The 26,086-nt window shown below is 30.4% G+C and overlaps 6 protein-coding genes across 15 annotated transcripts; 2 read left to right on the top strand and 4 right to left on the bottom strand.

Annotated features, from left to right (window-relative positions):
* Positions 1–190: 190 nt before the first annotated feature.
* On the bottom strand, positions 191–7,096 carry LOC124953586 (uncharacterized protein DDB_G0283357). 5 transcript variants are annotated; one of them, XM_047505154.1, is made up of 13 exons: positions 6,747–7,096; positions 6,163–6,432; positions 5,113–5,217; positions 4,873–5,011; positions 4,605–4,766; positions 3,956–4,487; positions 3,565–3,876; positions 3,322–3,483; positions 2,807–3,241; positions 2,551–2,739; positions 1,599–2,458; positions 1,063–1,506; positions 191–665 (listed from the first exon to the last, which is right to left on the bottom strand). In XM_047505154.1, the coding sequence occupies exons 2-13, from the start codon at positions 6,174–6,176 to the stop codon at positions 471–473; spliced, it is 3,549 nt and encodes a 1,182-aa protein (XP_047361110.1). In that variant the 5' UTR covers positions 6,177–6,432; positions 6,747–7,096; the 3' UTR covers positions 191–470. The 5 variants fall into 5 exon arrangements, with proteins under 5 accessions (XP_047361110.1, XP_047361109.1, XP_047361107.1 ...); XM_047505153.1 differs by having other exon boundaries at positions 3,556–3,876; XM_047505151.1 differs by having other exon boundaries at positions 3,322–3,876; positions 6,163–6,339; positions 6,747–7,095.
* Positions 7,097–7,610: 514 nt separating this feature from the next.
* Positions 7,611–9,428, top strand: LOC124953588 (ras-related protein Rab-18-B). Of its 2 annotated transcripts, XM_047505160.1 has the most exons (5): positions 7,611–7,952; positions 8,190–8,307; positions 8,437–8,754; positions 8,825–9,012; positions 9,260–9,428. In XM_047505160.1, the coding sequence occupies exons 1-4, from the start codon at positions 7,870–7,872 to the stop codon at positions 8,984–8,986; spliced, it is 681 nt and encodes a 226-aa protein (XP_047361116.1). In that variant the 5' UTR covers positions 7,611–7,869; the 3' UTR covers positions 8,987–9,012; positions 9,260–9,428. The 2 variants fall into 2 exon arrangements, with proteins under 2 accessions (XP_047361116.1, XP_047361115.1); XM_047505159.1 differs by having other exon boundaries at positions 7,614–7,952; positions 8,825–9,428.
* Positions 9,429–9,558: 130 nt separating this feature from the next.
* On the top strand, positions 9,559–13,067 carry LOC124953589. 2 transcript variants are annotated; one of them, XM_047505163.1, is made up of 3 exons: positions 9,559–9,765; positions 10,196–10,279; positions 10,410–13,067. In XM_047505163.1, exons 1-3 carry the CDS (start codon positions 9,680–9,682, stop codon positions 10,573–10,575), a joined length of 336 nt encoding a protein of 111 aa, XP_047361119.1. In that variant the 5' UTR covers positions 9,559–9,679; the 3' UTR covers positions 10,576–13,067. The 2 variants fall into 2 exon arrangements, with proteins under 2 accessions (XP_047361119.1, XP_047361117.1); XM_047505161.1 differs by lacking the exon at positions 9,559–9,765 and having other exon boundaries at positions 9,844–10,279.
* On the bottom strand, positions 11,645–14,399 carry LOC124953587 (protein RCC2 homolog). Of its 4 annotated transcripts, none has more exons than XM_047505158.1 (5): positions 14,024–14,167; positions 13,835–13,916; positions 13,383–13,623; positions 12,205–13,052; positions 11,645–12,124 (listed from the first exon to the last, which is right to left on the bottom strand). In XM_047505158.1, exons 3-5 carry the CDS (start codon positions 13,591–13,593, stop codon positions 11,954–11,956), a joined length of 1,230 nt encoding a protein of 409 aa, XP_047361114.1. In that variant the 5' UTR covers positions 13,594–13,623; positions 13,835–13,916; positions 14,024–14,167; the 3' UTR covers positions 11,645–11,953. The 4 variants fall into 4 exon arrangements, with proteins under 4 accessions (XP_047361114.1, XP_047361113.1, XP_047361111.1 ...); XM_047505157.1 differs by having other exon boundaries at positions 13,759–13,916; XM_047505155.1 differs by lacking the exon at positions 13,835–13,916 and having other exon boundaries at positions 13,959–14,399.
* A 1,053-nt stretch (positions 14,400–15,452) lies between these two features.
* On the bottom strand, positions 15,453–17,341 carry LOC124953746 (mpv17-like protein 2). The gene is made up of 4 exons (XM_047505583.1): positions 16,537–17,341; positions 15,909–16,387; positions 15,669–15,794; positions 15,453–15,597 (listed from the first exon to the last, which is right to left on the bottom strand). Exons 1-4 carry the CDS (start codon positions 16,559–16,561, stop codon positions 15,580–15,582), a joined length of 648 nt encoding a protein of 215 aa, XP_047361539.1. The 5' UTR covers positions 16,562–17,341; the 3' UTR covers positions 15,453–15,579.
* A 148-nt stretch (positions 17,342–17,489) lies between these two features.
* LOC124953747 (60S ribosomal protein L37) lies at positions 17,490–18,689 on the bottom strand. Its single transcript, XM_047505584.1, has 4 exons — positions 18,575–18,689; positions 18,073–18,208; positions 17,875–17,959; positions 17,490–17,611 (listed from the first exon to the last, which is right to left on the bottom strand). Exons 1-4 carry the CDS (start codon positions 18,575–18,577, stop codon positions 17,560–17,562), a joined length of 276 nt encoding a protein of 91 aa, XP_047361540.1. The 5' UTR covers positions 18,578–18,689; the 3' UTR covers positions 17,490–17,559.
* Positions 18,690–26,086: the final 7,397 nt, after the last annotated feature.

Genomic DNA, 26,086 nt, shown 5'->3' on the forward strand with positions numbered 1-26,086 from the left:
ATAAATATATATATATATATATACATATATATATATATATATATATATATATATAGACATACAATGTGATATATAGAGGGATCTACATAATATAATCTAATAATCTCTATCTCTTTATATAACATAGAATCTGTATATAAATAATAAATAAAAAGTGAGAAGGAGAATAATATGGCGTTATTAGCTTGGTAAAACTTTGAGCACTAAACTTACCAACACGAACATTTAAGGTTTTTAATGACGAGAAATCGTCGGCGACGATAGATGAACAAACAAATAAACGGAGAAAAAAAAAGAAAAATAATAATAATAATAATAATAATAATAATAATAATAAAAAAGAAAGTATAAAGAAAAATAAAAATACGAACGTGTAGAGAACAGTGAGATAACTAACAACGGGTGTGAATATACAGCTGATTCATTTGGCATAATAGTCTAAAGTGTTCTTTGCTAGCGTAATAGAATGGTCAGTGAAGATCATCGACCCAAGCAGTGTCTAACGACTCGATCAGAGTACGAACAAAAGCCATTTCCTTTCGTGCATTTTCTAATATAACACGAGGATCTTGTGATGTGCACCGTAAAATGTTTGGTGCCATTACCATTGCAAGATTATTTGCATCCATTTTGGTACGTGCTACTACTTCGGGCCTGGCAAATATCTAAAAATTGAAAAATTTGTTAAAATTTATTATAGCTTACTCATCTAATAAATCCTAATTCTCGATAATGATCATTAATAATATCAGTTGCGTTAATAATACTATCAAACTAGCATTATTGGCATAACAACGAGATAAACGTACTACGTACACGTAAAAAATACACCGAGAAGAACGAGTGTATATATGACATTTATCAGTAAATAATGATATCATTTCAACTTATACATTATTATTAATATAATTACTGGGGGGGGGGGGGGGGGGGGAAGGACAATGTTGATAGCAGTACAGATGGCAATTGTAATGGAGAAAGCATTAAGTTGTTATGTCAATCGAATGCTAAAAATGATTGGTTGAAGCGCAAAAGATTAATAATAGAAATAACTTGACATACCTGTAAGAATCGTATTAGATGACACAAAACGCGTCGATTGAGATCAGGCAATCTATCGACGATAGCGGCTACGCTACTTGCTGAAACTTGTGCATCGTCGTGACGCATCGATACGCACTCCGTATAAAAGGAGTCAGGTATCAAAGGCTCGTACAATTCTCGTACCCATAACTTTAATAAGGAAGCAGGAGCATGTGCATCTTGGGACGCTGCCAATATCGCACCATCCTCAAATTTATCTAAGCAGGCTTTCAAAGCACTAACTTCGTCGGCATCGGCTGATACTCGGAATATACCTTCCGTTAATGTACCACCACGTACCAATACTTGTCTAGTTAAGGTCGTTTGTATCCATGGTAATTCTCGAAGAGGGAAACGATCTCTTTGCAAAGCCATTACTTCGGATAATGTTGCACCGAACATCGACGCACGGAAAATTTGGATCTATCGTTGAAAATGTAAAAATTATTCTATAGGCACATTTTATGTATATATATATGTATAATTTAATTAGAATATTTATTAGAAATAATTACCCTAGCTTGATCGATATCTTCTATGGTAGCTTTACGTGGCTGTCGTTTACCATGAGCACCAATTCGTTGAAGACGTTTACAGGCAACAGTTGCATAATGACTAACCTGTACATGAATTGGCCACTTGGCAACCTCTGGAAATTGGAAGTTTGGATCACGGTGCCTATTCATGTATCCTTCGAGGTAAGGTTCAAATGTAGAGCTAGGTGGTACAAATGCTAAACAAACGGCCATAAGTTCCCAACCTCTACGAAGACTTTCTTTTCGTGGATTTTCTGTAGTCTGTCTACAGATTTGAACGTATAATTCATCGCGTAAAGGTGGCTTAGAAAATGCTGTATTTACTATGTCCATAGCAACTCCGTCTAATGTCATACCGACGTTTGCTTTACGATCACCCATATATACCTGAACCAATCGAAACAAATTGCAAGCCTCTCTTTTCAATAATTTTTCACCATCTACGACAACCAACATAGGCTGGGGTATTGGATCCTTTGACCAACTGAGAATATCACGGACACTGAATTTCTTTCGGAACAATAATCTCAATCCTTTCGGTCTTCCACAATTCAAATTAAGATTGTCTTGAGCATATTTTTCAATGTCACCACCACTGGTACTATCGTCACGACGTGCTTCATCTAAATCTGTATTATCGTTTCCAGTGATCCCACTTGGCGTAGAAGTTAAGGTGGATGATGGTAATGATACTCGTCTTACACAGGGAACGACAGTATCTTGTGTCTCTGGTTGAGTCACTATAGTCGGCGAAGCTGGTGGAGATGGTTGCGGCCTTGTCAATGTGTCGGCTGTATTATAATAGGTTGCTAAACCAGCAGTATCGTAGTTACCTAGATCTATAATTATAAATAAATGATAGAAATTAATTTAAATTATTATATTATTGATAAAAATGAAAATTTATTATATTAATAAAAAATATATTAACCGGCATAATGATCTTCGAGATATTCTTGGCTAGACGAGTCACCCTGATTACTTGCTGCCTCGTCATCGGCAAATTGATCATCAGAATCATCGTCGACTCTTCCTCCGATACCTCCGCTTCGACCACCTTCTTCGTCTAAAGAATCATCACCCTCTTCTACTAATAATGGATCACCAAACTTGTAACAACCTTTAAAAACAAATACATAATATGTATAACATATGATATATTAACACAGGATGAATAATTTAAATACCTGATAGCTTAGCTTGCTGAAGAATATAATGTTGAAGTGGTAACAAATGATCGGCATCCGATAAAAGATTTCCATAGAAAGGAGACAACGGTGGACTTGGATTACCATTACTTCTTTTTTTCTTACTATCCTCCGTATCCAAATGACCTTCTATATCTTCTCCTACGGCACTATTACTACTGCTGTTGCTACTGTTGCTACTACTTGTGTTACTACTAAGTCGCTGCCTAGATTGTTCGTGACTTTGACTTATCAAATAACGCTCATGCATCGCATCCTCATCTCTATCTCTTCTTCTACTTTGCTGTTGCTGTTGCTGTTGTTGTTGCTGCTGTTGTTGTTGTTGTTGCTGCTGTTGCTGTTGTTGTTGATGTAATTGTTGCAACTTTTGCTGTTGCACGAAACTATAACTACGAGCCAGAGGCTGCGACGTACCTATAAATCAATCACGAACGATATTCAGTACTTTGATAATGTATAATTTTAAAGGCAATATCGTACAATTATGTACTCACAGTCGAGCGAATTATTGCACGCTGTATTCCTTCTATATTCCTTCTCTCTGTCACGATCCCGTTCTCTTTCTCTCTCGGATACTTCCATACTTCTTTGCTTAGCTACGTTACCAATAATTCCTGTACCTCGTACTAGACTCTTGGATGGATCGTTTCTCTCTGCTAACATTGCCCCATACATATCACGAACATTTGCTTCTGACAATGACGCGGAACATCCATAATGTCTTTTACCTATACTACCTGTAGTATCTTGCTTATTCATATTCCGTGGATGCATGGAACTTGGATAAAAGGCAGAAGTATTGGATTTGTCCAAACTATTAACTCTTTCTCTTTGATGCATTTCCCAATCTCTTTCCCTAAGGAAACGATTACCACTTTCTACCAACGAACCATACTTTTCACCTTGCGATTTATAACTATGACTTATTTGAACTTCTGGCGGACGATAAGGTGGCATTTCTTGCCTAAATACTCTTGATTCCATTAAAGAATCTCTATATGGAGATGTACTTGGTTCAGGACCGTAGGAACCCCTACTACTTTCTTTACCTAAATTTTCAAATATATTTATATAATTGATTTTTTTTGTTGAGATTTGCTTCGATAAAAGGATCCTCAGTAATCTTACCATTTTTGTTCTTTTCAAGATCCAAATTTCCTATTCTACCCTCGCGCTGTGGATCTGGGAAAGTCTTTTTCTTGAAAAGAGGTGTACTAGTCGAGAGAGACAATCCCAATGGTGGTGGTTCACCCAATGGTATAGATTTCTGATTTTTAACGCTTTCAAGAGTTCCACTTTTGTGACATCTACCTTCTAATGTGCCGCTATGCTGTCTAGGTGAAGACTGGGCGTGTGCTGGTGGAGGTTGAACCGTAGAACGATGATGATGACGATGCGGTGAGTCTAACAATCGATATCCTGTTGATTCTAAAGACGTACGACTATGGGAGACAGAACTATCACTGGATCGACCAGAATCTTGCGAATGATTATGTTGTCGTCTAGTCGCTGGTACTTCGTGATGTCTATGATGTCGATTATTGTGATGATGATGGTGATGATGATGATGTCGTCTCGAAGAAGGAGACGGAGATGGTGGAGATGTCTGCATATCCACACCGATACCAGATGTTCGAGATTTACTAGCATTACCCACTTGCTATTAAACAAAAAAGAAAAAGAAAAAAAAAATACATAAAATTCAAATTTCAATATTCAAATATTAATATTCAAATACAAAAATATACAGATATCTTTCTACAAATAATAATCTTACCAGTGTAACAGATAAATTAGGATTGTCTTGATGATTGAAACGCATCGAACGACTAACAGGTGTCTGAGTTTGTGTAGACACAGATTCTTTCTTTCTTGATTCTGCATTTTTTTGGACATCACCTCCGCTACTACCAGCCGGCTCTGTGTTCTGTTTTAATGTCTACGACAATATTTATATATACACATATATATATATATATATCAATTTTTATAGATTAAAAACTATGAAAAAAAAATGTATAAAATTAATGAATAAAATTATTTACCTGAAGCTTTGCTAATGGGATAATGTCGCAATCAGTTGGACGATGCCAAACAGTTTTCTGAGATGTGGCATTATAATAATAAAATCTTGAAGTATTCTGATCAAATAATTCCCACCATTGATTATTATCCGTCTTCTTCCTATAAATTATTCAGAAGTTTTAAATGATCCATAACATTTAAATGATAACAACATATATATATATATTGTTTCAATGATATAAAAACTTATAATCTCTTACACAGGTACGCCAGGTGGTGGATCCCATACACATTCTCCAGTAGTAAGATTAGCATACATATGCTCCTTTGTACGTGGTTCTATGATTTCAACCCATTCCATCCTACTGCAATTGTTTTTAATTATAATATCACAATATGAGACATGGTATATGGCACAAATTTTTTGCATGCATATATCTATATTTATATTCTATAGAAAAGAAATATAAATCAATTATAAATATAAATCAAATGATCAGGATAAATCAAATTAAAGTGAATACGTTAAAAAGGAAATACTTTTACAGGCAAATATTAATAACCCAATAACTAATTGTCAGAGATACACAGGCGTAATCCATTAATCAATTTTTCCTCCCTTCCAACCCTGCCCCGGGAATAAAAGGTGTAAGATAAAAATACAAAAATAACAATCCACAAAAAAAAAAAAGAAAAAAAGAAAGAAAGAAAGAAAAAGAAACACAAGCAAAGAACATTCGACCTCTATTGTTAAAATCATAAATTGATGGGAATGCTGGTGGCATTACAAGCAACTGCCTGATGTCATGTTATCCGTTTAATTGGTTAAAATAGGCCGCGGAGAGTCATTCGCGCGTAGATCGTGTGCGTATAGTCGTGAAAAAAGAAAAATGAAAGCGCGAAATCGTGAAGGAAGGAAAAAAGAAAAAAGAGAGAGACACAGAGAAAGAGAGAGAGAAAGAGAGAAAGAGAGAAAGAGAAAGAGAGAGAGAGAGAGAAAAGGAAAAGATAACGCAGTACGCACAGAAAGGGAACGAGAGCAAAGGCATAAAAATGACAATGTAAAATACAATAAGGAAATTGCAAGGGACCCGCCCAAATATCTTCTAGTAATCGTGAGAAACGTAATAACTATGTCCCATCTAAGAACACGAAAAACCTGTCTAGAGTGAAAACTGGGACGGGTCAGTGGTAAAAATTCACTATCGATCTGCAAACCATTCGGGGCAAAAGCATACATACATTAAATCGTTATGCGACGACTATCGCGTTATGCGAGTTTAATCATAGAAAAAATTGATTTATTTTACCCGTCGGATGCCATTTCAAATTATTCTTCTTAAATTCGTTCACCGAACAGTATAACTTAACGTCACTAACTGACACTTCATAAGAACAACAATGACACTTCGATGTTGCAACGTCCCATTTCCACGAGCACGAGCGACGCACTCCCTTCATGGCAGCCTACCGCGGCCATCTTTATCCTTTGCAATCAAGCCAAACTTCTCTCTTACCTTATTTTAGATAAGGCGTGTACTCTTACATACATTTTTATTTCGATATTACTTAACGTACACCTTTAGAATAATTATATATATATATATATATATATATATTCACATATATATATATGTATATATATATGTATATATATATATGTATATATATATATTTTTTAAGTTTTTTCTCAATTGACTCAAATCAAAAATTACTATTAACCTAAGTATACAAACTTATCGTTCAGAATATATTACATATCGTTATTTTTCAAATAACAATGTAAATAACTTTTCACTTTTATATATATATATACATATATATATATATATAGATAGATAGACATATATATATATATATTAGATTTTTTTCAAAACTTATTTATAAAGTTTACTATTATTCATTGTGTATTATATTCCGTGAGAATAATATTTAATAATTAACATCGTATTGTCTGTAATAATTTATTACAAACGTCATCTTCGGACGTGCTATTATACGAATACCGAATTTGGTATAGGTTAGAAAGACTGACACCATATTTTCTCAGATAAAGATACCACACTAATAAAAATGAAAATGATATATCACTCCTCGAATTAATTCCACCATTGTTTCGTTTCTTTTTCTTTTACGTTTTTTCCCTTTCTTTTCTCCTTTTTCATTTATTTATTTCGTATAATATTGATCGATCGATCTATATTTAAAGCACATTCTTTCTTTAAACAAATGATACACAAGTAAATAATATGAATTTGTATATGTTCACTGTGATACACGGAATAAAAAAAAAAAAATAAATAAAATAACGATCACACTTGTATTAACTCTTAGAACAAATAATTTAATATTGCATTTGTTTTCAATGAAAAGAAATAAAATAAATAAATAAAAATATAAATATACGAAATACAATCTTTTCGAAAAATTATTATTGTCAATAAATCTAATTAACGAGGTACAATAAGATTATTAATGAGTTTGATAAAAGTGATTTCGTTCACGAGTAGATTTAAATAGAAATGATAATCAATAAATAATGTACGTGTTGTGCGTGTGCGCGCGCGTGTGTCTGTGTATGCATGTGTATGTGAAAAATATATATATATATATATACATATATATACATATATGTATATTGCATTAACTAGAACGAAGATTACAAAGAAGTCGTGCACAATCAGAAAGAAGAAGCTTTAGGTTATACAGTTGGTGATTGTTGCGCCATCTAAAGGAGAATTGAAAAATCATAGCAATCTTTACCATAGATGAGTTATTAGTCTATCTAAGTGTTTTTTACAGTTACTATCTTTTGTGTCATCGTATTAATTTGTGACGCGTTTATGTTGTTGATAATTAATACTTATGAAGTGCAGATACATATATTGTTGCATTATCAAAAGTCAGTCGCGTTTAGTGGTGTCGTAAAGAAATAATAAGACGTGTATTATTTCTTTAAAGAAAAAAAAGAAAAAAAAAGAAAAAAAAAAAAATTCTATTTAATTCGATATTATATTATGGATGATCATAACATGGATCAAAATATATTAACAGTGCTGAAACTTCTTATGATAGGAGAATCTAACGTGGGTAAATCAAGGTAGATATATTATAATTAAACACGTATGTATATATATATATATATATATACATATTTAATTTTTCTTAATGTGATTAATTCAAAGTATATAAAGTTGATTATTAATAATATAACATTCTTTCTCCCTTTTTCTTTTTCTTCTTTTTTCTTTTTTCTTTTCTTTTCTCTTCTTTTATTTGTTCTTTTTTTTTTTATTTATTTATTTATTTATTTTTTTTTGTTTGTTTGTTTGTTTAGTATACTTTTAAGGTTCACAGAAGATGAATTTTCGGAAAATATGCGAAATACAGTCGGGATGGACTATAAAACAAAATATATCACAATAGATGATAGTATAGTGAAACTTGCTATTTGGGTTAGTTACACAATTTCATATTGGTTTGTTATACTTACAATACCGTACTGAAACTATAATTGTAGATATATATATATATATATGTTATATAAAGTTTTAATTGTTTTAATTAAATATATCATTGTATAGGATACTGCTGGACAAGAACGATTTCGTACTTTAACACCAAGTTATTATAGAGATGGACAAGGAGCTATTTTAGTATATGATGTTACCGATAGAAATACATTTTTAAAATTGGATACATGGCTTAATGAATTAAATACGTACTGTAATAAAACGGATATTGTTAAAATGATAGTAGGTAATAAAATAGATTTACCAAATAGGGAAGTTAGCAATGAAGAAGGCTTACAATTTGCTAGGAGACATCAATCCCTATATATTGAAAGTAGTGCTAAAACGGCGGATGGAGTAAAATGTTGCTTCGAGGAACTCGTTCAAAAGGTAATATACAATGATTTATTATATATTATTGACAATTTAATCATTAAAATTAAATATTATATACAAATAGATATTACAAACTCCTGGTTTATGGGATACTCATTCTCCAAAATATATTGACAATGGCAATATGACCGGTGCTAGGTATAGAATGGGAAAAAGAGGAATACAATTGACGGATGATTATGAACCACAGAATGCATATTCGCGTTGTTATTGCAGTATGATTTAAGTGGCTGTGATAAAGAAATTTTTTTGGTAATGGGTTATAAGCATGGCGCCTATTGTATGATATGTTGTTTATTAAACAACTAAAACAAGTTACAATGAATACATAATATTGTGAATCATTGTTAGAATTATATTACATTAGATAAAGAAACAAACATTACACAATCTGTGAACTATACAAAAATGTGCTAACGATTTATAGATCCACATTAATTAATAATTTAATTAAATACGAATTTTAAAAATATCATCAATTTATAGTTATATATTGCAGGTGTACAAAAAATTGGGCTTAGGCTAAGCCAAGAATGAAAAGCTGGCGCTTTGAACCATTAATAATAAGCTAAGCAACCGTTAATTCTATTTTCTTTTATTCAATTTATTTCTAAATATTCAAAAATAAATCATTTTTATTATAATACTGATAAAGTTTTTATCACAGACACTTGTTCACTTTTTATAGTCTCTTGCTTTGTTACATTTATACACTTATATAAGATTTGTTATATATATATATATAATATACATATACATACATACATACATACATATATATATATATATATATATATATATGTATATGTATATGTATATGTATATGAATATGTATATATAAACATAAGTTTATGCATTAGTACAATTTTTTTTTTTTTTAGTGATTTGTCTTTTACTTGCTTATATTCTATTACATATAATGCACATAATTTATAAAAGTTATACTGATCCAAAAATTAAGAATAAGTGGAAATATACAAATAGAATCTTCAAAATAAATATATGGTAATTGTCTTATACACAAATCTATTGTAACTTATTTGTAAATAAAGCATTTTCAATATATATTATATGCTACTATCATATCATATTAATGTATATATTCAGACTACTGAATTCATACATTTTGAATATTTTTATAACAAGTCCATAAACAATTTTTTTTAACAATGTAAACTGATGCTCAATTATTTTTGAGTCCTCTTATAAAATTTTATATAATTTTCTTTACTATATCTACAAATTTATTTTGAAGTACATATAAAAAGAAAAAAAAAAGAAGCTGTAAATATTGCAAAATTATTAATATATTATATCAATATAAAATGTCTTTAATATTGGAAGATAAAACAGAAAATGAAGTTATGTCCAGTGAAACAGAATCTGTACAGGACTATTATTCTTATATTTCAAATGAAAAATATCTCTCTTCTAGTGACTCAACGATAACAAGAGAATCATGCATTTTTAAACCATTTAAATGTTCCTGTTATGAACATTTGCAATCAAAAAAACTCACGTAAGTAAAATTTATAATATATAAAAGATTTTCGTTACGATTACATATATTGTGTCCATTGTTTTATAACAGCGCATTTTTTCTTATTTAAATATGTAATATACATATATATTTATATATATATATATAGGTGCAATAAAGTATTAGCACTCATTTGGGCATTAACCAGTGTTTTAAAGTACCGTCCAGTAGATCCAATATATTATATATCGTATCAACTATTACATTGGAGATATAATAATGTTCCAAAAAAATATATAAAAGATGTTGTAGATTATATGAATTCGCAATTATAATAATAAAAATTGATTTTTCTTAAAAATTTCATTTATTTGACAATTATACTTGTACATTCGTTACAAATTTATTAGAACAAGTTTGTTTTAGTGCAAAATCTGCATAAGAGTATTACATAGAACGAAATGGAATGATTAAATACCGGACGTGTCACAATAAAAAAATGAAATGTTTTAACACATTTTGGCAGTGTTCTTTACAATTTGTCTTATAAAATGTAAAGTAAGTTGTATAGGTTTATATTCATTTTGTATATACAATAATCAAAATGAATGTAGTAAAATCAATACTCTATATCATTTTCAAATTCTTAAAATAATAATAATAATAATAATAATAATAATAATATTAATAATAATAATAATATGATGGATAATCTTAAATAGTTGTGTAAAGATGAGATACAAGGGATTCCAGATACTTGTGAATTGTGATAGTTTAAATCTTGGAATGCCTTGCATAATAATACAATAGCCAACAATATATAATGTTCACTGAAACTTCACTTCCTGCATGTGTACAATAAAAAATTAATTTTCATACAAAAAAAGTATGACAAATAATGCTGGTTTCAAGGAAGTAATCATTTCTTACATGCTAAAATCAAATAAAATTATTGGTCATACTCCATAAATATTAAGTCAATAAAACATTGTTTATAAATCATTGGACATGTGAATTATTTTTATGTATCTATATATGTCATGTATTATATTGTACTTATATAATATAAAAATTTCTATGGGTGCAATGATTCAGGTACTACCGTAATGAATCAATGGTATAGATTACAAGATTATAAATTCACTACAATGAATGATAGAAATAAAACTTTCTTAACAATTTCCAGTTCCCAGCACTTTTTCTCATACAAATAATCACTTTCACTGTGGTTAAAAGTTACAGCGAACTCCAATAAAATAGCAACGTATCAAAATATATTTTTGCATCTATATGTTTGGTCTATATCCTGAGCTACTAACAGAAAGGGATTACTATTATAGATGAACTGTCATTTACAGATTAAGTAAAAATTGGAAGTACAAAGTAGAGTAATAGCTAAGTCTATGTTTTATATGGACGTATTTTGCAGTCTGCTAAGACTTTTTTTTTCAAGGAAATGAGCATTTCTATGCTGCAACTGTTTCTGGACCCAAGCAAAGATAGCTTAAATCTTTTTACAATGCATCCCTGATGTTAGGCTGATGTTGTTTGTTGGGATATGATTACACTTGTATATAGAATTAAAACATTCTTTCCGATTTTTTTTTCTTTCTTTCTTTCTTTTTTTTTTTTTCCTCTTTTCTTTTCTTTTCTATAAAGATGTGGTAATCATTGTATCCCATGTATTTATCAATCCAAGGAATTGTCTAATAATTAAACAGAATATACTGGAAGTTTATTAATTTTAGCTTTCTCCTCTTCTGTATCATCTCGACAGATCATTAATGTATGAGAAACGCCACAAGTAACCGCTGTAATGTATAAACCTTCTAAAGCTTTTACTTCCATAGGAGTAGTTGATGATTTACGCATTTCACCAAAACCCTGTAAGTATTTTATAATATTTTTTTTTTCTCTTATCATAAAAATAGATAAACTATTGTAGCTTATAAAATATTACTTACCAATTCTCCAAAGGTCGGACTACCTCCCCAGGCAATAACAGAATCATCTGCGGCAACTACTATACTACTTTGTGAACATCCAATACATCTGATTTCCCAACCTGATAAATCCTGAATAGGTTTTGGATACATATTAGCTTCTCCTGTACGTTTAGTTTGTCCAAACATAAGTGCTGAACCATGAACATTAATTGCAATACTATAAGTACTACCACAAGCGACAGATCTAACACCTCGATTCGGTGGTTCAAGAAATTTAATTAAACGTGGCACTAATTCATCTCTTTGTTCGTTATGGCCTAATCGACCGATTCCTCCAAATCCCCATGAAAATGCACGATTTTTACTATCAATAGCAACCGTGTGATAATGACCACAACTGAAATCAGTAATTTCAACACGATCTAATGGCGTGACATGACCGTCTTTACCTCTCTCTACATATAAAACGATTCGTTTAGGCACTTTCTCGAAGTGAAACGCCATCTTCGTATTTGTTATAAAATATTTTCCATCTGTATTATGACCTAATACACCATATTCTGGACATCCAAATGAATGTAGGCCACCTTTAATATCTAAGATCATAGAAAATTCTGCCCCACACCCTACTTTTACTATGGGAGGTCCAGAATATTTAACTTTTGTAGCTTTTATTATACAAGGATCAGATTTTCCTACCCCACATTGTCCTAACTTATTGTCCCCAGCGGCAAATACTAAACCACGACTGGTTAAGAAAAGCGTATGATTTCGACCGCAAGATGCTGCTATAATAGTGTGTCCCTTTAATGCTTCTACTTCGGTTGGTTCATCCCGACGTTTAGTATCACCAACACCCAACTGACCTACAATCGATTGACAATATCAAATTATTCAAAAGTATTTTTGACAGAATTTTAAAATTGTTTTTTTCTTTTTTTCTTATTTTCTTTTTTTCTTTGTTTTGTTTTTTTTTTTTTTTCTGTCTGGAGAATTCTAAACAATAGACCATAAGTATGAATATAGTTATTTAGAGCGATCCCTAACATATACCCAAAGTTCTGAAATAATGTTCATATACGTTATAATAATTTCCTGCTAATCCAGCACTATAGAAAACTCTCTGCGGATATATGCAGGTAAAATAATGAAAGATTTCATACGATCTTATATTAAGGATATTATGATCAATTTACCTTTATCATTTTTACCAAAAGTTAAGCATCTATTATCCTCCGTAACAATAATATTATGAGAGGCAGCAGGTCCGGAGGCAATCAATCTTACACGTGCTCCATTTAAATTCTTAAAAGTATGAGGAGTCCACAAACTACGTCCTACATTTGTCTTGAGTGATTTTGGTGGTGCTTTACGCCCTGCCATTTCCCAATTTGTCAGACCACACATAAGTAATGTGCCAGGCTTACCCCAACCTCCCTGTAACACAATCAATAGGAGCATATCATCAGCTATTAAATTGTTATTATCCACCAAATCCTTTTCAAGATCCAAATGCAATTATGTAGTATACAGTTTACATGAAACTTGCATGACATGGATCTGAAATATTACATGCGTATTCGATGCCGCCAGGATCTTCCACCAAGCCGTTATTCATATTCATGATCGTAGAAATGTCGTTACGTACTGATCGCCAGGCTCATTAACATCGGTATGACTTGAGATTCTTCTTCGGGTATCACCATTTTAGCATCAATATTTGTGTTAACCTGAGATAAATATTGAAATGAGAAAAAGTAAATAACAGTCACCTCTGGCGACGGCAGCTCAGGTATATTGGAGACATCGGTAAGATCGTCTTCGGCAGCGTCCTCACCGTCGACATTAGTGCCACTCTCGGCGTCCTCTACATCGGACTCGTGTTCGCTCGAAATATCCTCCTCATCGTATTCGACCTTCCTCGATTTCGCGCGACCTTTCTTAACCGTTGTATTTTTCCGCTTAGACATATCGCACTACACAACACCAATCTTCGAAACAACGTGACTTTATTATCGCGCGAAAAACGATTGTCGAAAACGCGGACCTACCCTCGTGACATTTATCGATGCAATGGCGCTCAGTAAATTGCACCGCTATACGAATGGCCAACAAAAACGCGGCCACCTGGCGCTCAAAAATCATAATAAAACCATGCTCGAACGATAAGTACAAAGCAAACCACGGTTTATGATTGTAAATCGCCGAGGGCGCGCTCCGTGTTCCTTAGATTTCAAATTTAGGGAACGCAAGGAAAACGGGATTTGTACTACGATTCCTGTTTCATTTCTCTCGTCAAACATTTTGAATTTCGAGCTTGTTATATTAATCGAATTCAACCTATTCGATTACTCGATCGAAACATTTTTCCGCCATTTTTCTTTATATTATTTCACATTTAAATGTCCTTTCTATCATTTTCTATAGAAAATAAAAATCGATCTATGTATACGATGGTAAAGTTCCAACACACACACATATATATATATATATATATATATATATAAACGTATCTTTTCGCGTTTGTACTATGATACTTATTAATATTTTTATTAATAGTACTCGTTATATTTTATGGTTTACGTTTGAAGTGCATTTTGCAGGCGCTTTGTATAATCTTGATACTACGGGACATGTTGCGCAACGTTGAATTTATTATTTGTGTTTATGTGTACATTGTCAATAATCATATTTGCTAGATGGCGACTGGCGGCTTACGGAATTCTATAATCCTCCTGTCGCCAAATGCCAAACAAAGATGCTAACGACATAAATAACATCCCTACTCTTAATGAATGATCACCGAGTGATACCTTTGATAAGAAATTTGTTAATACCCTTTTAGAAATGCGCGGTACACGTACTTATCCACACGTCCACACATTATCGTCTGATTACTGATAACTAATACCTATCATCGTTTTTCGAAATTTTCAAATATTTTTAATTCATTCTATACTATTTTATAAGGATTATTTTGATCCCTTATCAATGAAAGAATAATAGTAATCGTTATGTCGAAAAATATTTCAGATAATTATAATCATCCATTAATATTTATTTTATTATAATCGATGGAGTCGGCAGAAATGCACAAAAGAGGAGAAAGAAAGAAAGAAAAGAGAGAGAGAGAGAGAGAGAGAGAGAGAGAGAGAGAGAGAGAGAGAGAGAGAAATGAAAAATCCAAAAACGAAAACATTAAAGAAAAAATTCATTTATTTTACTTTATCAAAAAGAGAAAAAAAAAAAAAAAGAAATGAAGAAAGGAACTTATTCTATAAATTTAATATAATATAATATAATATAATATAATATAATATAGTATAATAATATACGCTTAATACAGTTTATGATCTAATACAATTTGTTCCTTAACTAATAAATTCTTTCTTGTCAATCATAGTGAGCATCCTGAAAAAGAATAACATTGAAAAATAATATGGAAAAATAAACGTTGAAATGTCCGTCGCAAATATACTTACGTATTTAATGTGCGATAGAAAAACATCGTACACCATAGTCATAACATTTATATAGAGCACTCGATATTGTAAAGGAACGAATAAGAAGTTTACACATTGAACTGGAGGCCAAAAACAACAGTCGACCTAATGTGAAAATTTTAGACTATAGATTATTTGACTTTTCTTTTTTTTTCTTTTTTTTTTTTTTAAATAAATAATTTACATATAAATTTTTTTTTTTTTGTTAACAGGACATACTTTCCAAGCTTCGATCAATTTCACTTTAATTTCCCTATAAGCTTCTTCGACTTTGTCTCGTTCCATTAGACCAAGACCACCGAAAAATATAATTAAACATGTAGGACTAGCGATTAGTTGATCTAAAAAGGTCTTTTTTATAACAGAACTGGCTTTTTTGCCAGGTGCTATTTTTTCAAGTAGACCATAGAAACAATGATGAAAGGGTCCTTGAATAAGACCTACTAATGTCATGTTTCTCGTTCGAACGTAATTATGTTCGTATAAAGACGCAACATTGATAATCTTTTTTTCGTCGTCTTCTTCTTCTTCTTCTTCTTCTTCTTCTGGCGATGCAGCGATTACACGAGCGGTTCCACCGCTTGAAAAATAATCCACATAACGATACCGTTTCCAGTGTTCTCTACGTTGCTGTATCATATCACCAGCTGCCATCATCAAGCCGCAGCTAATAGTATTTGTAACGAGAAGGTATCTACCTAATTATAAAAATATATATATTGAAATAATTAATTAATTAATTAATTAATTAGGTAATTTATTTATTATTATTATTATTATTATTATTATTATTATTATAGAATGAGTATAATTGAAAGAGAATAATAACAACGAAGATAATACTTACCGAACAATTTTCGCAGAATATGCATTTGTTAAACGAATAATCTTTTAAAAGAGATAAATCAGGAAGAGAGTAATAAAATTAAAATGAAATGATCTATGTTTTAACGATTAGATCTTTTCTTTTACGTTTATTATTCTTCGTAATTCAATTGTTAAGATAATTTATTCTGGGATAAAATTCTAACTACATATATGTATATATGTGTATATATGTATATATATATATATCAAAACATATAGTTATATTTAAATAACAAAGAGGATTCACACAAGAGATAACTTTTATGAATCTATCTTATTAATTGTACCTCTTTTATACATTAGTTTTATGATTCTATAAATAGATTATTATTTAAATACATTAACGTTCGCGTATATTTTAATTCGTCGGTGTTTATGCAGTTGAAATTGTTTAATTTTAAGTAGCATAACTTTCAATTAATTTTCTTTTTTTTCCTTTCTTTTTTCTCTCTCTCTCTCTCTTTTCCTTCTCAACGATTCCGCGTTTTTCTTTCACGGTTTTAAATCCACGATGTAATGATGGTATCCATAACAGATCATACCATCGTGTAACAAATTCCGTACATTACTGACATTTTATTAAGGCGAAACCTCTTTAAATATACAAGTGGTCGTTGTCAAAAGAATCGACGCGTTTGCGCAGTACAAGCTCAGATCGTTTCGTATTTCGCCCATACTACTCGATATATGTTCTCTTTCATATCAGACATTTTTTTTCCATTCCTCTCAGGCAACAATATATAGTATACATACGCATGCGTCAGAGTTTATCAGTAAACATTTATTTATTTACTTAGAAAGATGTTCCATTGCCCATCGTATCTAAAAGTTACTTACTATGGAAGAATACCTAAAAGATTAAGGATAATGGATGATGGACAGTTTTTTCCCTTTTTTTTTTTTTGGTTAAATATATAATTGAATTACAATAGATTCCAAAACTTTGTTTTATTGGATATTAAAGTTATGTAGCTTAATAACATTATGATGAATGTATTGTATATTATTTAGCAGCAACAGTTTTATGTTTTGGCAAACCTTCTCTGAATCCGTTCCTAAAATTATAAGAAAAAATATAACCTCTATAATTTTTCTATGTTAGTTTGTATAATACAAAAGGTCTGATAAATTTTCTCATCATTTTTATATTATTTCAAATGTCGATGTTTTACGTTAATACAAAATAAATGTTTAATCAAAACAAATTAATAAATTAACATTTGAATTTTTATAACCTATAGATATCAATGTTAATATATACTATATGATTAAGACATTATATCAATAGTATTGATAATCAATAATAACGAGAACTTACTTGAATTTACGACGGACAATTTTCAGATGACGCATTCTACCAGTCCCAGTAGTCTTCCTCCTTTTTGCTTTGATCGACCAATTGTCTGTAAAATATGATTCAGTTAACATACACATGCAAATAATTATTTTACAGTAAAAGTGATTAGAGAAACTAGTTCAAATATTACTGATTCAATGTAAACTTTATTCAACTTACATGATCTCATCTTTTTCTTAGGGTATCCACATTGTGCGCATTGTGATTTTTGGATATGATATGAACTACGTCCACATCGTCTGCACAATGTGTGCGTCTTATTCCGACGCTTACCAAAGCTAGATGTACCCTTCGTCTATGAACATTAGAAGAACCATAAGTAATCATAACTTTATACATTTCAGAAATTATTATTATAAAAGAAAAAAAAAAAAAGATTCAAATATATTCGATAAAATTGAAATTAGTGATGGGTTATAAAATTCAATTAATTTTGTAACTTTGTTATCGTTATAATCGCAAACAAAACATATTACGGCGAGTTAACCTAAGCTACATATAGAAAACTCACGAAGATATTTATAACGAGCTTTATGTCGATTATTATTACATTAATTAATTACTACGATAAATACGCAATTACTTCATAATGTAATTATATTACGAATGTTTAGGATTACTTTATAATAAAGCGATAGAAAACACGTGAATAAACGCTCACCATCTTGCACGAAGAAGCACGTCAAAAGAGGCGAGGAATGAAAATTAAAAAGGTTACGTTAACCCTGTTTTAGCAGTACCAACTAAACAAACCGAAGATCTATACTTTATGAAAATATTTTACCGACAGTTGATAATTTATCTAGTAATGCCATCTGTGAAGAATTTCAGGTATTTATTATTTTTTTTTCATTATATTGACGAAGAATAAATTTGTTTTTCTTTTTTACAACTGTTTACTATCCTTGGCTTTATAAAGATTTACGCAATCAATGAGAACAGGAGTTTTTCTAGATCAACTCATTTTAAATATAATTTAGTTTAAAGACGAAGGTATAATCTAGAACATATCTTTCTCACTTCGATTCTCTCTTTTCTAAACGCAATAATTTATAAATTAATACTTTTTATCATTTTTCAATTAATTAAACAATCTTTAATGTACACGGAGTATAATAAAGTAATATTTAAACAATAATACGTACACCTAAACGTTAAAAAGACTGTGATGAGCGAAAAACTTAAAATAATTTTCATATAAAATTCTTAAAATTCTAAATTTTATCGTCTGATGGTTGGCCTCGTACAATATAAACATAAACAGTTCTTTGATTAACTTTGACGATTCACGAGTTAATATCTCTTTGGATTTCGACTAATATATATCGATTCTCTCTTTTCTAAACGCAATAACTTATAAATTAATACATTTAATAATTTTTCAAATAATTAAACAATCTTTAATGTACACGGAATATAATAAAGTAATATTTATACATTAGTAGATTTGTTTAGACATTCTAAAGATAGAAACGTGCGAAAAACTTACAATATTTTTAATATACCATATACTACAAAATATTATCGCACGGTTGATGAAGTCGTACAATATAAACATAAACTTTGACGATTCACGAGTTAGTTTTCTCTTGCACTTCGACCAGTGCACACTGATACTCTCTAGTTCTGATCGCGGCAACTTATAAATTAATAATTTCGGTAATTTCTCAATTAATTAAACAATCTTTAACATATACGGAGTATAATAAAGCAATATTCAAACAATAGTAGATTCGTTTAAACATTATAAATAAAGAAATGCACGAAAAATTCAAAATAATTTTGATATAAGCTTCCAGTACTTTAAATTTTATCTCGGGTTTTTGGCCTTCTGCAATATAAACATGAAAGATCCTTCGATTAACTTTGACGATTCGCGAGTTAGTTCTCCTATGCACTCCGACCACTGCACACCGATACTTTCTAGTTCTGATCGCGGCAACTTATAAATTAATAATTTCGGTAATTTCTCAATTAATTAAACAATCTTTTACGTTCACGGAGTATAATAAAGCAATATTTAAACAATAGTAGATTCGTATAAACATTATAAATAAAGAAACGCGCGAGAGACTTAAAATAATTTTGATATAAGCTTCCAGTACTTTAAAATTTTACCTCGGGTTGTTGGCCTTCTGCAATATAAACATAAACAGTCCTTCGATTAACTTTGACGATTCACGAGTTAGTTTTCTTTTGCACTTCGACCAGTGCACACCGATTCTCTCTATTTCTGATCGCGATAACTTATAAATTAATAATTTCGGTAATTTCTCAATTAATTAAACAATCTTTAACATATACGGAGTATAATAAAGCACTATTTAAACAATAGTAGATTCGTTTAAACATTATAAATATAGAAACGCACGAACAATTCAAAATAATTTTAATATATAATACTAATGCTTCAAAATTTTATCTCGGGTTGTTGGCCTTCTGCAATATAAACATAAACAGTCCTATGATTAACTTTGACGATTCACGAGTTAGTTTTCTTTTGCACTTCGACCAGTGCACATCGATTCACTCTAGTTCTGATCGCGACAATTTATAAATTAATAATTTCGGTAATATCTCAATTAATTAAACAATCTTTAACATATACGGAGTATAATAAAGCACTATTTAAACAATAGTAGATTCGTTTAAACATTATAAATAAAGAAACGCACGAAAAATTCAAAATAATTTTGATATAATATTTCAGTACTTCAAAATTTTATCTCGGGTTGTTGGCCTTCTGCAATATAAACATAAACAGTCCTTCGATTAACTTTGACGATTCACGAGTTAGTTTTCTTTTGCACTTCGACCAGTGCACACCGATACTCTCTATTTCTGATCGTGATAACTTATAAATTAATAATTCCGGTAATTTCTCAATTAATTAAACAATCTTTTACGTACAAGAAGTATAATAAAGCAATATTTAAACAATAATAGATTCGTTTAAACATTATAAATAAAGAAACGCGCGAGAGACTTAAAATAATTTTGATATAAGCTTCCAGTACTTTAAATTTTATCTCGGGTTGTTGGCCTTCTGCAATATAAACATAAACGGTCCTTCGATTAACTTTGACAATTCGGGAGTTAGTTTTCTTTTGCACTTCGATCAGTGCACACCGATACTCTCTATTTCTGATCGTGATAACTTATAAATTAATAATTTCGGTAATTTCTCAATTAATTAAACAATCTTTTACGTACAAGAAGTATAATAAAGCAATATTTAAACAATAATAGATTCGTTTAAACATTATAAATAAAGAAACGCGCGAGAGACTTAAAATAATTTTGATATAAGCTTCCAGTACTTTAAAATTTTATCTCGGGTTGTTGGCCTTCTGCAATATAAACATAAACGGTACTTCGATTAACTTTGATAATTCGGGAGTTAGTTTTCTTTTGCACTTCGACCAGTGCACACCGATACTTTCTATTTCTGATCGCGATAACTTATAAATTAATAATTCCGGTAATTTCTCAATTAATTAAACAATCTTTTACGTACAAGAAGTATAATAAAGCAATATTTAAACAATAATAGATTCGTTTAAACATTATAAATAAAGAAACGCACGAAAAATTCAAAATAATTTTGATATAAGCTTCCAGTACTTTAAAATTTTATCTCGGGTTGTTGGCCTTCAGCAATATAAACATAAACGGTCCTTCGATTAACTTTGACAATTCGGGAGTTAGTTTTCTTTTGCACTTCGACCAGTGCACACCGATACTCTCTATTTCTGATCGTGATAACTTATAAATTAATAATTTCGGTAATATCTCAATTAATTAAACAATCTTTTACGTTCACGGAGTATAATAAAGCACTATTTAAACAATAGTAGATTCGTTTAAGCATTATAAATAAAGAAACGCACGAAAAATTCAAAATAATTTTAATATATAATACTAATGCTTCAAAATTTTATCTCGGGTTGTTGGCCTTCTGCAATATAAACATAAACGGTCCTTCGATTAACTTTGATAATTCGGGAGTTAGTTTTCTTTTGCACTTCGACCAGTGCACACCGATACTCTCTATTTCTGATCGTGATAACTTATAAATTAATAATTCCGGTAATTTCTCAATTAATTAAACAATCTTTTACGTACAAGAAGTATAATAAAGCAATATTTAAACAATAATAGATTCGTTTAAACATTATAAATAAAGAAACGCGCGAGAGACTTAAAATAATTTTGATATAAGCTTCCAGTACTTTAAATTTTATCTCGGGTTGTTGGCCTTCTGCAATATAAACATAAACGGTCCTTCGATTAACTTTGACAATTCGGGAGTTAGTTTTCTTTTGCACTTCGACCAGTGCACACCGATACTCTCTATTTCTGATCGTGATAACTTATAAATTAATAATTTCGGTAATTTCTCAATTAATTAAACAATCTTTTACGTACAAGAAGTATAATAAAGCAATATTTAAACAATAATAGATTCGTTTAAACATTATAAATAAAGAAACGCGCGAGAGACTTAAAATAATTTTGATATAAGCTTCCAGTACTTTAAAATTTTATCTCGGGTTGTTGGCCTTCTGCAATATAAACATAAACGGTCCTTCGATTAACTTTGATAATTCGGGAGTTAGTTTTCTTTTGCACTTCGACCAGTGTACACCGATAATCTCTATTTCTGATCGTGATAACTTATAAATTAATAGTTTCGGTAATTTCTCAATTAATTAAACAATCTTTTACGTACAAGAAGTATAATAAAGCAATATTTAAACAATAATAGATTCGTTTAAACATTATAAATAAAGAAACGCGCGAGAGACTTAAAATAATTTTGATATAAGCTTCCAGTACTTTAAAATTTTATCTCGGGTTGTTGGCCTTCTGCAATATAAACATAAACGGTCCTTCGATTAACTTTGACAATTCGAGAGTTAGTTTTCTTTTGCACTTCGACCAGTGCACACCGATACTTTCTATTTCTGATCGCGACAACTTATAAATTAATAGTTTCGGTAATTTCTCAATTAATTAAACAATCTTTAACATATACAGAGTATAATAAAGCACTATTTAAACAATAGTAGATTCGTTTAAACATTATAAACAAAGAAACGCGCGAGAAACTTAAAATAATTTTAATATAAAGTACTAATACTTCAAAATTTGAATCTCGACTGAAATAAGAATATCGCGAAGTAAAAGCAGTGTTTGTTCGTTCGGGTTTGACGATTTAAACAACAAGTGTATTTGTATCGATTGTGTGCTTTGCAATCGTTAGAGTCAGTGTTTGTTTGCGAATCTTTTTGCTTTTTTGACAGTCGCACAAACTGTATTTATAAAAGTCAGTAGAGTTTCGCGAAGTAAATTCAGTGACCGTCCGTTAAAAAATATTTATCGCGTAATAGAGTCAGTGCATCATTGAAAAGGATTTTGATTAACTTCGATGACGACCTACGTTATTAACGATTTCAACTTAAACCGCGAAGGAGTGTTTTGGAGCCAACGCAGAACTTCTGAAGTGGTGAGTGAATTTTTAAGTCCCTCCGATCACTCAATCATGTTGAGGACGAAAGGTCCGAATTGGCACGAGTGATTGGTTGTAATTAATTAGTAGAAGAGCATTGAGTGACCACGAGTAAATTTCTTCGGTGATTTACTCCTGAATGGTTTTTTATTTTTTGATTTATTTATTAGATCAGGATAAGTTCTTCTTGTACAAACGCTTTTATAATTATTTCAAATTTTCGATGTGTTCATTTATTTCGAAATATTTTCCTTGTCCGGAAATATCAGAAAACTCGTTATTCATGAGTTTAAATAAAAAATGTACAAGAAGATATTCGCGATGGACAGTCTCTGGATTACAAGCGTAATTTTGCATGATTTTCTTATAATAATAAATGTATTCGCTTGTAAGAAGGAGCATCCAAGGATTTGTTTTATATTTTTAAATAAATAATTAATTAAATATTTTATTAATTTGAATTGATAAAAGAGAAGTCTCAATAGAGTCATTGCTTTTGAAAGAGAAAAGTCGAGTAGAATAATTGCTAAAAAACAAAGAGACTTGTAGAGTCACAGTCCGTAAGCTTAGATAATTAAATTAATTAATTTTTAGCTCAGGATTTTCAGCAATTAATATATTAATTTTAATTTTTTTTAGGCTACCAATAATTGTGTAATGATTTTCTTTTATATCTTATAATTTCGAATAAAATTTTGTCGTTACAGTTTCTGAAGAATATTCGATTTGATTAGGGCACGAAGTAAACAAGATGCTATATGTCAAAGAGACCCTCACAAACTGTGACTCAAGAGGATTATCAGGTTATTGAGTTATTTTCGAAGATTCACTAGAAATTTTCGAGAATGGCTCTTATTCGTATTTTAATTTTACCATGTCGTCACTCAAAATGCTCCTTATGGTGATGGGTGTAAGGGTGTAGATTTAAAAAACTGAGACGAAGTAACATTCTCACATTGCCACGCTTACGCGAATAGAATTATTTCATATTTTATGCATTTTTAATATTAAACTTAAGACATAAATTTTATATATTTTTTCTTTTCTAAAATTCAATTGAATTTATGATTTTAGTTTAGTAAAATCAAATTTTAGTTTATTTTTTTAGTTTAAAATTTAGTTCAGTAAAATCAAATTTTACGTTAAAGTCGATTGATAAATTTTATACATTTTTTCTTTTCGAAAGTTCAATTAAATTTATAATTTTATTTTAATAAAATCGAGTTCTATAATAAAATAATGTATCTATGAAATGTACAAATAATATAATATTTCTTTCAGAGAAAATAATATTTCTTTTTTTCAGTGTTCAACATATTTCATTTTTTTTTAATTAATCTTTTATTTTTCTTATGTTTAATTAAATTAAATTCAAAATTTTATCGTTCGTATAATTAATAATGTATAAATATTCTTTTTTCTTTCCTTATTTCTTTTCAGCTAGTTCTAGATCGTGGAGGTCGCCAACACGGGAAGGAATAATTAATAAAGAAGATTATCTTAACATTTAAATAATGTACGATATAAATAAAGTATAATTAATTAATATTTAAACAACAGAATATTCTTATCAATCTTATAAAGATCATACATAACTACTACCATAAACTATTGATTAATAGATATACTATCGCACAGAAAACTTTCTTCACTGTCATTTCTATATATCTAATTTAATCTCATCCTTTATATATCTCGGGTGGGACCCATGGGAGAGGCCCATGGGTGTAGGCCTCTGTGCGGGTTGCTGTCTCAGCATCTTATAGAGCTGCTTCTTTTTTCTTCTCTTTCTGGGACTCTCTTTTCTATTTCATATTTTTCATACTGATTTACTCTTATTAATTATGATTTATAAGTCTCGGGTGGGACCCATGGGAGAGGCCCATGGGTGTAGGCCTCTGTGCGGGTTGCTGTCTCAGCATCTTATAGAGCTGCTTCTTTTTTCTTCTCTTTCTGGGACTCTCTTTTCTATTTCATATTTTTCATACTGATTTACTCTTATTAATTATGATTTATAAGTCTCGGGTGGGACCCATGGGATGGGCACATGGGTGTGGGCCTCTGTGCGAGTTACTGTTTCGGCATCTTATAGAGCTGCTTCTCTTTTTTTCTCTTTCTGGGGCTCTCTTTTCTATTTCATATTTTTCATACTGATTTACTATTATTAATTATGATTTATAAGTCTCGGGTGGGACCCATGGGATGGGCCCATGGGTGTGGGCCTCTGTGCGGGTTACTGTTTCAGCATCTTATAGAGCTGCTTCTCTTTTTTTCTCTTTCTGGGGCTCTCTTTTCTATTTCATATTTTTCATACTGATTTACTATTATTAATTATGATTTATAAGTCTCGGGTGGGACCCATGGGATGGGGACATGGGTGTGGGCTTCTGTGCGGGTTGCTGTCTTAGCATTGTGTAGAGCTGCATCTATTTTCTTATCTTTCTGCAGCTTTCTTTTCTATCTAATATTTTTCTTCTTTAATTATGTTTTTAATTATGTTATTAATATGTTATTTCTTTTCAGATTTTTATTATGTTATTTATTTTTAATTATGTTATTAATATGTTATTTCTTTTCAGATTTTTATTATGTTATTTATTTTTAATTATGTTTCTTTAATATTTATTTGTTATTTCCTTTTAATTATGTTTTTAATATATT

The sequence above is a fragment of the Vespa velutina genome, chromosome 13 (genome assembly GCF_912470025.1).
Source record: "Vespa velutina chromosome 13, iVesVel2.1, whole genome shotgun sequence".
NCBI lineage: Eukaryota > Metazoa > Arthropoda > Insecta > Hymenoptera > Vespidae > Vespa > Vespa velutina.